Source organism: Gallinula chloropus (assembly GCF_964237585.1).
Source record: "Gallinula chloropus genome assembly, chromosome: 12".
Lineage (NCBI taxonomy): Eukaryota > Metazoa > Chordata > Aves > Gruiformes > Rallidae > Gallinula > Gallinula chloropus.
The window spans coordinates 15,488,739-15,503,813 of record NC_140097.1 but is presented as its reverse complement, the minus strand read 5'-3'; the positions used below and the strand labels follow the sequence as shown (position 1 = coordinate 15,503,813).

Below are 15,075 nucleotides of genomic sequence, written 5' to 3'. Positions count from 1 at the left end.
TTTATGCCTTGGGACATCAGTATTTCATCCAGGAGTGCTAAGGTAGAGTTGAGACGTGGGTGACAGGCTTCAACAGCTCATTTCCAAACATAATCCCAGTTCCATCGAAGCTCATCCGAAATTTAGATGAACAGGTAGATCAGGGATAATGAGTGACCTGCAGGCCAGGTAAAAATGAATGTAAAGTCTTCCATGCCATTGGGTATATGTAGTCTGTGTCAGAGGGGAAAAACCCCACTGTTTTTCAAAGTGTTAAAAATCATTCTGAAGAAAAAAGGAACTGGTTGATCACCTTGAAAATACCCAAAGGGGGTTTCAGAAGAGAAGCTTCTCCCATCTGTTCCACGCAACAACCACAGTAAAACCCAGAGAAACTGCCTGGCAGCACCAACACACTTAATGCAGATTGCAAGAATGAGGCGGATGCTTTTTTCCTGTTTTTTACAGCTGTGGGGATTAAAAGTTGACATGCTATTGTTAGGAACACTATGTCTTTCTGAAATCCTTCTGTTTCAAGCCTCTACACACAGATCGTCAACAGAAATTTAACAAACAAAACACAAATACCCAAATCCCAGACCCTGAAGTGAGATAATATCTCCACCCTCTGCTTTCTGAACAGCTGGTGAATCACTTAAGGTGACCTCTGATCTGCAAGGAAAATTCCAAAGAAAAGAGCTAAATCAGCTGATGAATTAGCACAAATGCTCCAATTAGGCTGGTTTGGAAAGGGGAGAAGGGAAAGGGAGAGAGGGGAGATTATATACATTCAGATTTCAGCTTTGTTATTCAAATCAATCTGCATAGCTCTCAAAATTGCTGTTGCTTGAGCTGCTACCCCATTTCCTTTGGATCACTGCCATTCTCAATGCTGCTCTTTCCTTTACAGTCACCCATTGCTCTTTCCATCAGAATGTGAAAGCCAGGCAGTGCCCTGGCTTCCAGGTGCGTTGTGGATGGAGGTGTTTGACGCAGTTACAATTTACTCAATTCGGAATTTCTTAATAGCATAAAGTAAATCAAAGGTTACATTTTAGCAGCACTTAATGAGTGGCTAATTTTAAAGGTTTACAGGTAATCTGTAAAATATATTATGATCACAACAGCAACTTAATTACAGGTCCAAAGATGACAAGATTCACACGACCTTGCTATAAGGTATCTTAAACCAGAGTGTATAGCTAGACACACAATGCACATATATATATATGTGTGTGTGTATATATATATATAAACATAAAACATAAGACAAAGAGGTGCAAACAAATGAACAGAAATACTTGGCCCCAGCGCTATATGCCACCGACACAGGAGTGTGTGTATTTAAACACATATGTAATTAGTGAGATGGATGAAGGCAACTTGTAGCTGAAATTTCCCTCTTCTTGTTTAGAATAAATACTCACAGTGCATCAGCATTCCCCGGCGGGTGATGGCTGGGACCTGAGAACCTGGCTTCCCCTGGCAGGTGAGTCTTGCAAGGTTTGTTTGTGCCTCTGAGGCGTCCCAGCTCAGGGTGGGGAGATGCTGGTCACAGCCTGCTGTGATGCAGGAGGAGAGCTCCAAGGGTCTCACTCAGAATTGCTGTTTATGGGATCCGAGGTAAATAACCTTTCTCAGGTACTTTTCCATTCCAGCCCAGCTCGGACAGTGGCATGTTCTGGTGCTTTCCACCTGCTGCGCAGCCTCAGAACTTCTCTGGCATCACCTGCTCTGGGCTGCAGCCCAGGTACAGGCGTACCAGGCTGTCTGGAGGTGATCAATTGTTGTTATTGTTCCAGAGTAATGAGGGAACAAGAATGTCACAGTTCAAGCACAGACATGCCAGGCCATTGTTGCTACCAAGTGAGCATGAACCAGACACATCACAGAATCACATGAAGATTGCAGAACGATGGGGGTTGGCAGGTACCATCCAGTCCAACCCCCTGCCAGAGCAGGATCACCTCAAGCAGGCTGCACAGGAGAGCATCCAGGTGGGGTTTGAATGTCTCCAGAGATGGAGACTCCACAGCCCTTCTGGGCAGCCTGTCCCAGGGCTCTGCCACCCTCCCAGGAAAGAAGTTCCTCCTCAAGTTTAGGTGAAACTTCCTATAGTCAAGTTCATGCTCATTGCATTTGCCCGGAGACTGAAGAATTCTTTTATGATTACTTAGCAAAAATATGTGACTTCAGGTGTTTAAAGCCTAGGACCTCTCAGTATATCCAGGCTACTGACAATACTGTTGAACACAACTGTCTTCTGCTCAGTAATTCCCAGCATCTGATAAGGCTGTGTGTGGCCAGGCCATACTCAGGGAGTGGTGGCTTGCATCTTTCACTGGTAACAAGTTTTTGTTATCAGATAATCTGAGTGTTTGTCATATGTCTACAGGGTTATTTAAATATTGTCTCCTGTATAGCACACGTGTAGTTTATATCCTAAAAACCCTTAAAGGTTTAACCAAACCCCTTCATGTTTATGCTGCATTTCTCCATGAGGCTGCTGAACACAAATGGCATTGGTCTGTTATCCATTATAAATCTACTAAAACAAATAAACCATTATTTTCAATATAATGTTACTAAAGTTTTTGTCATTTTTATTTTGTTTGTTTGCTAACAGTCTTTAGAAGCAAAAATAGAAAGGAGAAAGATCGAGCAGCAATAGAAGTAACCAGAACATCTCCCCATCCCTCCTCCCCAGGGACGTATCCCATTGTTTCATGGGGACACATTGCCAGTCTTAGTCTTTCTGGGTTGAATCAAATGGAACTATTCAGTTAACCATAGAAAATTACAAGAAGTTCCGACTTTTTATATGCCTGATACCAAATGTGATTCTTTCCCTTTAAAAAAAAAAAATCAAGAAATAGGTTTGTTTTAAGAACATAAGCTGACATAGCTCACACATATTTCTCAGGTCCTGGTAAGAAAAAAAAATGTTTTATGCTTGTTGGTTTGCATCTTTGCAAGTTCTTGGTCATCCCTGCTAGCCTGAATGCTTCCCAGAGAGTCCTGTTTGCCTGTGACATCCTGAATTGCACTGACAGTCTGATTAGAGTAATCACATTGATTTGGGACAAATGCAATTGTTCTCCATGAAAAGACTTAATGTTAGGGAGCTTTTTAAGTTAACTTCTTTACAATGAGCACATTCAAGTAACAGTAAAAGTCTTTGTGTTATTGTAACATAAGTAAGAGTAGTAAGCAACCTCTTCTTCCTATTCAATCCTTGCACTCTATCTGCGGTCAAAGCATCTACCTTCAGGCACAGACATCAAAACATACAGCACCTTGCATTTGCTCATATGGTTGACTGGAATAAATGGGAGAAAGACTGTACTAACCCTCAATAGCACAGCACTAGCTACAGAACAGATGTGCTGCTACGTGAGGGCACAGTTCAAGCTCTGGTTTTACCTTTGTCAGTCAGTTATTAGCAGACATAATCAAGAGAGGAATATTCAAGATGGTAAATCTCCCCTCTTCTGATTTAAAATCATTAGTCCTTGTCCTGTTGAAACATGTCTTACTAAAAGGTCTGTCCTCATCTTTCTTATAAGCTCTCTTTAAGTATTGAAAGGCCACAATCTGGTCTCCCCGGAGCCTTCTCTTCTCCAGGCTGAAACACCTCAACTTCCTCAGCCTGTCTCCAGAGCAGGCCCCATGGCCTCCACTGGACTTGCTCTAATAGCTCCATGACCTTCTTGTCCTGGGGACCCCCAAGCTGGAACAGCACTGCAGAGTGGAGTCTCCTGAGAGAGGAGCAGAGGGGCAGAATCCCTCCCCACCCCCACCCAGACCTGCTGGTCACGCTGCTGGGGATGCAGCCCAGGACACAGTTGGCTTTCTGGGATGACAGCACACGTTGCCAGGTCAAAAATGAATTAGTGATCTCCACATCTAAAAAAAGTGATTGATTGGTTGATTGCAATTCCAAGTGCAGGGGCTCTGTATCTTAAAGATCTATTACTGGTTAGGCCACAAAGAGCATAATAAGTTACATATCCACACAAAGTCATGTAATGCTGTGATGCTTTAAAATTACAAAGTCAGATGATAACAGAGCATCTTACTAAGTCCTATCTGTTACAGTTTGTCTGTTTATATTTCAGCTTATCAGTTTATTATTTTTTCAGTTTATCTGTTTCTGTGGAGACAGGACAAGGGGCGATGGCTTCAAGTTGGAGCACAGGAAGTTCCGCACTGATATGCAGAAGAACTTTTTCACAGTGAGGGTGACAGAGCCCTGGGACAGGCTGCCCAGGGGGGTGTGGAGTCTCCTTCTCTGGAGATATTCCAGACCGATCTGGACGCCAGCCTGTGTGACCTGTGCTAGGGAACCTGCTTTGGCAGGGGATTGGACCAGATACTCTCTGGAGGTCCCTTCAAACCCCTACGATTCTGTGAACCTATTCTGGGAATCTATGGTCCTTGTTAAAACAAACAAGTCATACAGGTTCCATTGTATAAGCTGGTGAAGCCAAACACAGGAAGCAGCTTTAAAAAGCCAAACCCCTGAATGTCAGTATGCCATTGGCAACTTTAACAGACTTATCTGACCGGCCTGTTTTATTGGGCACTAGATGAGAGACAAACCACTCCATGAAGTCGAATGGTTCCTGGTGCACAAGCATCTTCTACATATAACCCAATGCAAGAAGAGTCATAGGTACTGCGAAAGGATTCTCCCCAAAACTGGCTTAATTTTGATTCTTTGCACATGTGGTTGATAGTGGCATAGCATTGAGAGAAGCAGGGAGAAAAGACAACAGATAATCAGGGCTGATACTTGGTTTTCTGTGGGTCCAGAGGAGTGCTACAAGGATGACCCGAGGGCTGGAGCATCTCTCCTACAAAGACAGGCTGAGAGAGTTGGGCTTCTTAAGCCTGAAGAAGAGAAGGCTCCAGGGAAACCTCAGAGCCCCTTCCAGTCCCTGAAGGGACCCACAGGAAAGCTGGGGAGGGACTGTTTGCAAGGGCATGTAGAGATAGGATGAGGGACAATGGTTTGAAACTAGAGCAGGGGAGGTTTAGATCAGCCATTAGGAAGAAGTTCTTCACTCTGAAGGGGGTGAGACACTGGCACAAGTTGCCCAGAGATGTGGTGGAGGCCCCGTCCCTGGAGACATTCAATGTCAGGCATGATGAAGCTCTGAGCAACCTGATCTAGTGGAGATGGCCCTGCTCACTGCAGGAAGGTTGGAGTAGATGGCCTTTAAAGGTCCCTTCCAACCTAACACAGTCTGGATTCTGTGATTCTACAATTCCTCAAATTATTAGAAAGCTTGCTGTGATTTACCATGATACAGGCAAATCCAGGCAACAGGACCCCTGAGCTATCTCAGTGGATGGTATACAAGTGCATTGCTTTGCAGGTTGTGAGGCAGATGACATACAGTCTGGCATCTCTTCTCCTTTGCAATTTCTTTTCCCTCTAGCAGCTCTTGACAACAGGCCATGGCCAATAGAACTGAAAAATAAAAGTCTAACTGTACAAAACTTAGAGACGTGCTTTGAGCATGTAAATGCTGAAGTACAACAGCAGAAAATATTTAGGAGCCATAATACTTCGTTGTTCACCTACAGTGCACTAGGTACCCACAAAGTTAGGAACTCTCTCGAGGTAGGCTTGGCAAATCACAATTCATGTGTACATAGAAAGTGAGAGTCCATCAGATATATTCCCTGGGATAGTTTCTTGTCAAAGGCTTCTGTTTCTTGCTGAAGAATTTCTGAGTGAGAAAAATTTTACAAAGAAAGGAAAACTTTATCAGGTCTCCCTTTTCAGTACACCCAGCCTACACAGGGCTTCGAGCAAGGCTTGGTTAATGTGGCATAACCTACTTGCTACTTAAGGACATAAAAAGATAGGAGGCTTGGTTTTGGTTTTAGCCAGTGACTCATTCTTACCTTACATTTATTTAGAAATCCGGAAAGGGAAACAATCTGCTCAGATGTCTTTTTGGGGGGTTGAAAATCAGAGATCTGTGATGTTGAATCATCATGCCAATTCATATTCTAGTTCACTTTTGATGAAACGGGTCTGATGAGCTGCATCTCAAATATCTTGAAAGCATCTACGCTACTTCCCTTTTTCTCTTTCGATTTGACTTGTTAAATTCTCTGGAAAGAATGCAAATCCTGGAGCACTGCACCGCAACGCCTTTAGCACACCGTGTGTCTGCTGACTGGGAGCTGTGCTGATTCTCCCCTACCAGCAGCCTTGGCATGCTGAAGGGGAGGCTCCGACTCTGCAAAATCCTTGTAAATCCATGTCTGTCAAGGTACAGTCACCCAGGAGCAAAAAAGGGCCTCCTTAAAATCCTCCCATGGATAAAACAAACCAGCAGACATTTTACCACTTCAAGGATCCTCCCATTCTTCAGTGAAATCAGCACTGCCACCTCTGCTCCACTGTGCTTTTCACAAAGAGCCTCCTTGTTCCAAACACAAGGGCAAGGGCGGGACGGGGTAAACGGCTGTTGGTTTTTTCTACACCATGTTGGCTGTCTGTCTTCCCCACAGGGCTGTCCATGCAGCTAAACAAAACCCTAGCAAACCTTTACATCAACATTCACCATCTCAACACAGGTGACAGGCCCCACCATGACAGTGCACGCCAGGCACTATTCTGAAAATAGAGATAGGGCAAAGAGGAAACAGGGTCTTGGCTTCAGAGAGCTCCAGCAAGGCTGTTTGAGGACTTTGGAGGATTTTGGAATGAACCCCTGCACTGAATCCTCCCCCTCACCACTGTTAAGTCAGCAGTCCTTACTAGCACTGTGATTAGTTTCTTAGTGTCTCTTTGGGTTATTTAGTGCAGGTTTCAGACAAGTTTCAGTGTTTACCTGCTGCCTGGAACAAACAGAAGCTTCCTGAGCCAAAGATGCACCTTCACAATCATCTTCCTCAACTACAAGACATGCTTGTTTTCATCAGTTTTTATTTCAGTGCTCATTGGATGGTCTGTAAGAACTCATTATTACTGTTGATCAAAACACAGCATTTCAGTAAAGCACTTACAGTAAAGTAAGTGCAAAGGCCCTGACAAGCTGGTGCTTTATGAGGTTGATGCAGAGGTACAGATAAACCTTCCTGTGATGTCAACCACTAAGAGATAATTTCTTTGCACCAACACCCAGAGAAGTCTGGATCCCAAATCATAGAAAAAGTTTAAGCCTTTTCATCTATTTGGCACCTTTTTTCCAGGGCCTGTTCAGGTTCTTGTGATGTTACAGGTTGGGGGCAGATATTAGGGCAGGAGCAGGCACCTGGCTTGGGCAGGTGCTTGTGATATCATTAAGAAACCACAGGCTCAGGATGTTGATTGGGATGTTATTACTACTCTCACAACTTAAGAGCGCTAGGGTTTATGGTAAATGACCCAAAACATACATAATCACTCACCTGTATCAGATGAGGTCTCTTGATCTGGACAGAAGATGAACTGTAGGTGGTGTCTCAAATCCTGGGGAGAGCCGCAGATCACAGACCCGCTACTCTGAGGGAGAGTGCCTCAAAATGGTGCTCTCACTGGGCCCCATTTATACCCAATTTGAATCTGACCTGTGGTCACATAGCCCTCCCTTTGGCCAAAGACCCCAACCTCTTCACTTTTCCACTGAAGTGACCATGACCATGTGTGTATATCACAAGCTGCACTGGGAAGTTTTTGTCAGGTTTTTGTTTAGTTTTCATGGGCTTTTTTCAGATCTTCTCTGATCTTTGTCTGGGCTTTGTCACAGCAGGTGCATGGGGTTGGAGACCATTGGGAGGGATTGGGGGGGGAGGGCAGTCTGAGGCAGACCAGAGCAGTGTGAGGCAGCCCTCTCCCTCATCCCTGGCCATGCTCACCCCTCATCCACCTGAATAGTTGGTGATACTAGGAGGATCACGGATCCCCATTGGTGAATGGGCTATGCCATGGCCAATGGCAGAGTGAGGAGGGCAGGGGTACCAGGAGGGCTGGCTGGGATGGGCAGGTCAGCTAGTCTGCTGCTTGTGGCCCTGGGGAGGGGCAGTGACATAAGGTTCAGCATGTGTCACCACTGACAGGTGCTTAGCCAAAGTAAAGCTGGACAGGCCTCAGGCTGCTGATAGGGATATCAGGCTGTGAACATAGGAACCTTGGGATCCCATCTCACCCTTACACCATGGGGACATGTGGGAAGCAGGAAGGGACCTGTGAAGACAGAGGAGGAACAGGTGGGGTAGTGGGAATTTGAGATGTGGAAGAGGTCCAGGTCCAGGGATGTGTTGGGAGGAAAAGGGACATTGCAGTTGGGGGAAGGTGTCAGGGTTCAGCCCCAGATGGCAGCTGAACATCAACCAGCTGCTTGCTGGTTATCCCTTGTGGGATGGGGAGAAGGTGAAGGCAAAGGCTAACCTCGTGGCTTTACGGGGACAGCAGAGGGACAACAGCACTTAGAATATACAGAATGGTGATACCCGCGTGGTTTCTTCACCCCGTGACTACACAACTCAGACTGCACACTCGGATCCATGCCACAGCCAGACCACCTGCAAGCCGTGGGTCCATCCTGGAGCTGTGCCACCCCTCCCCTCCTTGCTGAGCATGGTGTCAATGGTATGGAATGACCCCTTTGGGTGGTTTGGGTCTCCCGTCCTGGCTGCCCCCGCTCGCCCCCCCGCCCAGCTTCTGGAAAAAATTATCCTAGTTGAACCCAGAACAGAGGGGACACAGTGGGAAGAGGGATAAGGAAGGGTGCAAGGGAGAGTGCCTGGGTGGGCAGGTAAGGGGAAGCCCCTTCCCCAAGGGATCACAGAAAGATGGAAAGGCTGGGCTGGGCTGCCCTGGCCTAGGGCTACAGGTGCTGGGGGCATTTGGATGGGAGCAAGGCCATCCCTGTGGTTACAGGTGGGGTCCCTCATGACCACAGTGGCACCCTGACACCTGAGGTAGTACGGGTGACTCAAGCACTCTTCTCTACCCCCAATGCAGGTGTGGGTGCCACATACATGTGAACTGCATCCAGTGTCCTCAATGAGAATGTCCTTTGCTGATGCACCTGACAAAAGACCCTGGTCCTGCTCTAACAGACATCTCTTTCCCATCTGTGCTGCTGCCCCCAGCACTCAACAGCACAGGTTTGTCCCAGTGCAGTTGTGTTTCCCATGGGGGATGTGAACCCTGCTCCCACAGGTGGCTGCATGCCTGGGCTCCCCATGCCCCTAAACTGTGTGGTGACCCCTGTTTGTCACCCTTCCCTGGTCCCAGGGACTGGGATCTGGAACAGAGGTCTTGAAGCACCCTGAAAAGTGTGGGTGGGTGGAAAATGGTCATTCCCTGCCCCGGCCTGCAATGGTGCTGGCTAAGCCCTGCTGTTATGTGCAGACCCTGGTGCCCCCTGGGACGAGGGTTTGGGGCCAGGGATATCACGTTGGTGTTCGGTGCTGTCCTAGTGTTTCAACCTGGGATGAGGAATGTGAGCTGCACTAGGGCTCTTCCTGTCTTTCCTGGGGTGGGCAGAAGATGTGTGATGCCATGTGCATGTGATGTGGGCACTGGGCACAGCACACAAGGAGTTTCCACATGCATGGAGGTGTTAATTAGTGGTTTATTATCAGGGAGATGTGGAGGGCTGGGGCATCCCTGTGGTACTCCTGGTGTGGTGTGTCCTTTGCTCTCATCTCCTGCAGAAGAAGGTCAGTGAGGTTGGAAGGGGCAGGCAATGCTGCCAAGGCATTTCCCACCCCATGTGGCTGGGAGCTGATGGAGCTGGTGCATCTGCGTGAGGAGGAAACCTCACCTGCGCCTGTAGCACCAAATGGCCCCAGCCAGGCATGCAGCTATGGTCAGCAGAACTGCAATGATGACGCCAACACTGGAAGCTACCTCTGTAGGAGAGAGGAGAAAGGAGAAGGGTTGCAGGCACACAGGAGGCTATGGCTGGACATGCCAGGTGGCACCTACCCCATGGGATGAGGAGGCTGCGGGTGCCCAGGCTGCGATGACGCACACGGCAGGCGTAGCTGTGCCCATCACGGGCGGCCACAGCCAAGATGCTGCGGAGCTGGTAGGTGAGGTCGGCGTTGGGCAGGATGGCGCTGGTGTTGAGTGCTGGGCCCGGTGGCACCTCCTGGCCATCCCGCAGCCAGGCCACACTGATGGGCCGTGGGTAGAAGCCGGTGACACGGCAAACCAGCAGAAGCTGGTCTGGTCTGGACGTGCGGGCAAAGACTGTGGCCACAGGCATCTCTAGGGGGTGAGAAGGAAGGGGTGGGGGGAGCCCCGCTGGGGCCGAGTGTGTGGGGCTTTGGGGTGTCTGTGCCAGGGTTGGGGGTGCTCTCACCTTGTCTCTCCAGAGTTGCCCTTCCATACTCAATGAATTTCTTCATCTGGTCAATGCAGGTGACATTGAGAAGATACTGCAGGGTCACGGAGAATTCAGTGAAGGTGGTGTATTGCCTCTGAACTTGTGCTGCCAGCTCACTCTCCTGATGCCTGTCCCAGCTGATGTTGTCCACATTGAAGCTGACGAAGTCATGGGCCTTGTAGGCCAGACGACAGAATCTGGTATAGGAGCCATTGGAATACAAGTCGCAGCCAGCCATACCCTGGAACACAAAGGGGTCTGGCGGGGGATGATGGGCATCATGAGTGCAGCTTGACCTGGAGCCTGAAATTGCAGCCTGGCACTCACTTCTTTGGGCACAGCCCTTTCCCCTTCCCTCTGCACCCCAAGTCATTCTCCCTGGGGAGAAGACACAAAAGACCAAAGCTCAGTTAGAGTTGAAATTGGCCAGCTTTGTTTCAGACAACAAGAAAGGCTTTTTTTAGGTACACTAATAGTAAGAGGAGGTCTAAAGAAAACATTGGGCTGATACTTGTTGATGATGGTCACCTGACTAGTAGAAGAAAGTTAGAAGAAGAAAGTAGAAGAAAAAGTTAGGGATTCACTGTTGGTTTTGCCTCCGTCTTTAATGATACCAGTAGACCTTGGGCTGCCTGGTCCTCTGAGTCAGGCTGCAGGAGCAGTGACTCTCCTTTTGTAGACACTGGAACTCTCAGGGTGCAGCTGTAGCAGCTGAATGTTCAAAAGTCCATGGGGCCCGGTGGGATTCATCCCAGAGCACCGAAGGAGTTGGTGGATGTTATGGCAGGACCCTCTCAATCATCTACCAAAGGTCTTGAGTGTCTGGGGAGGTCCCTGTTGACCGCAAGCTAATTTACAAGAAGGGCATAAGGCAAGACCTAGGAAACTACAGACTCTTAATCTAACATCAGTATTTGTAAAAAGCATGGAGAACATCACACTGGGTACTACTGAAAGGCATTTACAGGATTATGCAACCCAGTCAACATGAGTTCACAAAGGGAAAGTCCTGTAACTAATTAGGGGATGAAGGGAAGGCGGGTGTAATTTTTATAGACTTCAGTAAGACTTTTCATACTGTCCCTTGTAGCATCCTTCTGGACAAGTTGTCCAACTGTGAGATGACAAGGTCCACATCATGCTGGGTGAAGAACTGGCTGTACAGCAGGACTCAAAGGGTCTACATTTGGGTGGTGACTGGTCACCAGTGGTGTTCCTCAGGGCTCAATCCTAGGGCCAGTAGCGGTTCAGTACTTTGCATGCACCGTTACCAGTTGAATGCACCATTAGCAAGTTTGCTGACAGTATCAAACCATGAGGTGCTCTTGACTGTCCTGAGGGATAAGAGGCCTTGCAGAGGGATCTGGATAGATTACGTCAAGTAATCAGTGGGCATGAAATTCAGCAAGATCAAACTTCAGATTCTGCACCAGGGGCAGAGTAACACTGAACACAAGTATTAATTGGGAGGGGAGTGGCTGGAGAGCAGCCCTGCAGAAAGGGTCCCGGGGATGCTGGTTTGCAGCAGGCTCAGTCAGAGCCAGCAGTGTGGCCTGGCAGCCCAGAAAGAAAACTGCATCCTGGAAGACATCAAACACAGCATAAGCAGCTGGTCAAGAGAGGGGATTATCCCACTGTATTTAGTGCTGGTGCGGCCTCACCTTGAGTACTGTTTGCAGTGCTGGGCCCCATCATTTAAGATAGATATGAAGGTACTAGAACGCATCCAGAGAAGGGCAACAAAGTTGGTGAAGGGACTGGAAGGCGTGTCCTATGAGGAACCCTGAGTACTCTGAGAAACCTGTCATGAGGCCTGTAGATTCTAGTCCTCAAGCTATCCTTGGCCACAGCATGGTTGGGAGCCATGGCAAAGCAGGAAGCACTGCTTTGGGGGAGTGACAGGACATGGGGTGCGGGTGAGTAGGAGGACAGTGGCACCCTGCCCTTGGTTAACCAGTGCTGCACCAGTGTTTTGGGCCAGGTGCTTGCTCCATGCGTCCTGTTCCACACATGTGAGCAGAGAGGCCTCTGACCTTCTACTCCACTTTCTCAGATTACTTCTCTGGTGGGGTTTGGTGTGCCTGTGGAGCAATAATGGGCGCTGGTCTTGAGGGCATAAGTGGAACTAAATGTGGCCAAGGATTTTGCTGGGGACTAGGATGGCCCCCATGTGATCTCCACACAGGACAGGGTAGTTTGGGAATCTTTCTGGTGCAGAATGAGGCCCATTCCCTCCTGCCAGCCCTGGTTTGGGAAAGCTGTAATGAGTCTGAGCTACTTTTCCTAGAATTCTGAACTGGTTAAGGAGGTGCTGAGCACCTGGTACTCACAGGGTATCTGGTACAGCTTGGCATCATTGGTCATGAACAGTATGAAGTCATGCACATAGATCTTGAACAGGTTTCGAAGGCTGTCCCACTCTGCTGCAGGCAGGGCTGGATAGACCCATGGGTAGAGGTAGACAATATTCCAGGTGTATTTCTGCACTGTAGCAAAGACAAAGTCTTCCAGGGTGGCCCAGAATGAAACATCCACAAAGCTGGTGTTGTGGAAGACCAAGGTTTGGAAAAGGTGCATTTTAAAAGAACCTGTGGGGAGAGGAAGTGGCATTGGGGCACTCAAGTATAAAGGGGTGGTGACAGCCCCAGGAGGAAGGATGGTTTGCAGTGTCCCTGGGGACAGGTAGAGCAAGATGGGGCAGATGGACAGGGCAGAGGATATCCCTTGGTTTCACTTGGTTTGCGGTTTCCTTCCACAGCTCTCTGAGCCTCTTTCTGCTTCTCTAATTCTTTTTTTAGCCATTCACCACCCCACTGTGACCTTCTTGGAGCTGTCAATTACCCATGTGGAAGGGATGGCAGAGGGAACCTCAGTGCTGGTATGGGGTGATGCTCCCTTGACAAGGAGCACCCATGCCAGACCCGGATCCACAGGAGACCTGCACATAGTGCAGGGGCGGGGGGAGCTGGGAGGGAGGGGAATTTCACCTATTTGAGGCTCCCAAGCAGTGCTCAAGACCAAACACTAGCAGGAGATAGGAGACTGCAGTTCAATGTTCAATGAGACTCTTGGTAGCAAGCAGGGCAGAGCGGAACCTGTTTTGGAGCAGTGGCTGCACCCCTGGCCAGAGTTGATGAGTGCCTGCCTCTGGCATGGGGAACTGGCTGGGGATACAGGCAGAGGCTCATTCTGGCAGCAGAAGGAACCTTGGAGCACTGTTTCACGAGGAGAGAATGCAGAGGATCCAGGGACCCTTCAATTACAAGAAAAATGATCCCACAGGCTGAGGGCAGTGCCCAGGACCTTCCTAAGGGATTGGAGCCCAGTGCAGAGTTGTTGAGCTGTGACGGGCTGAGAACCCATGCTGCACACAGGCTCCCTGCCAGAGGAAGATGATTTGGGGGGCACCCCAACACTCCAGACCTGGCTGAGGGACCACTTGCCTCTTGGCTGCTCAAGTGCCTGAAGCCCAGTTCCAGTGGTGCTGAGCAGGCAGGCAGGGATGGGGCACCTTTGGGTGCTATGGGGTGGGGGGTGGTCCCTTGGTGTTGGGACAGCCTGTCTGTGCCCACCCCCTGCCACCTCTATGGGGTCCTGCAGTGCAGGGATGGGATCTAGAGGGGGTGAGCCACAACTCCCACTTACCCTCTGGATCTGCAGATGTCCCAGGGAAGAGAAGGAAGAACAGGAGGCAGCAAGAGGGCTGCATGGTGCCAGCAGCAAGCATGCAGGAGCAGCTGTTGCAGGAGGAAGGACCATCAAAGCTGTTACAGCGGAGTTGTCCCCGTGGCGTCACTGCCTGGGGAAGCTCTGGTGGCCCCAGTAACCAATGAGACCGGTGCTGTGGTTTTGGGGAGGACCTGGCTGTGTGTTCCCCAGGGGAAGATGGTGCGGTTGGCAGAGGGTTGGGGTATTCTGGCTGACAGTTCCAAGTTCTAGGGGAATTTGGGTGGGTGCAAAGTCATCCCTCCTGACTGCAGCAGTACCCTGACACCTAGGACAGTGTAAGCTGCCTCCCATGATAACCCTCAGAGAGTTACTCTGTAGAGTGTATTTGGTTTACATGGCAAAGTTTTGGTAGCAGCAGGCCTGCAGGGATGGCTTGTGAGAAGAAACAAGAATATGTCAAATAGAGTCAGTTCTAGCCAGCTCTAAGACGGACCCACCACTGGCCACAGCTGAGCCACTCAGCAATGTTGGTAGAGCCTCTGTGATAAAGCATTTTAGAAGTGGTAAAAACTGCTGCGCAGTTTTTTGGGAGAGACAAGTTAGAGTATGTGAGAGAAGCAACTACAGATAAAATGAGGAGGAGGAGGAGATGCTACAGACACTTGATGGTGTCCATGCAGTCTATGGTGAAAGACCATGGTGGAGCAGATACCTTTCTGCAGCCCATAGAAGACAACACATTGGAGCAGGTGAATGTGCCAAAAAGACACTGTGACCCATGGAGAGTACCTCATGGGGCAGCAGGTCTTCTGGTAGGACTTTTGACCTCACAGGGTCCCATGCTGGAGCAGTCTGTTCCTGAAGGACTGCACTACTGTTGAAGGGACCCACACTGGAGCACTCCATGAATAACTGCAGCCCATGGGAAGAACTCAGGCTGGAGAAATGTGTGAAGGACTGTGAGTGGCACCCTGTGCTGGAGCAGGGTGGAGAGGAAGGAGCAACAGAGACAATGCATAATAAACTGATGGCAATCTTCATTCCCCATCCCATTGTGCCACTTGGGAGGAGGAGGAGGCAGAAA

The 15,075-nt window shown here is 49.0% G+C and overlaps 1 protein-coding gene across 1 annotated transcript; it reads right to left on the bottom strand.

Annotated features, from left to right (window-relative positions):
* Positions 1 to 9,576: 9,576 nt before the first annotated feature.
* LOC311196070 (T-cell surface glycoprotein CD1b-3-like) lies at positions 9,577 to 14,031 on the bottom strand (the record flags this gene model as incomplete). The annotated part of the gene is made up of 6 exons (XM_084269565.1): positions 9,577 to 9,639; positions 9,756 to 9,843; positions 9,920 to 10,204; positions 10,299 to 10,580; positions 12,653 to 12,910; positions 13,968 to 14,031. The coding sequence occupies 6 exons, from the start codon at positions 14,029 to 14,031 to the stop codon at positions 9,633 to 9,635; spliced, it is 984 nt and encodes a 327-aa protein (XP_084125691.1). The 3' UTR covers positions 9,577 to 9,632.
* Between the last annotated feature and the right edge of the window lie 1,044 nt (positions 14,032 to 15,075).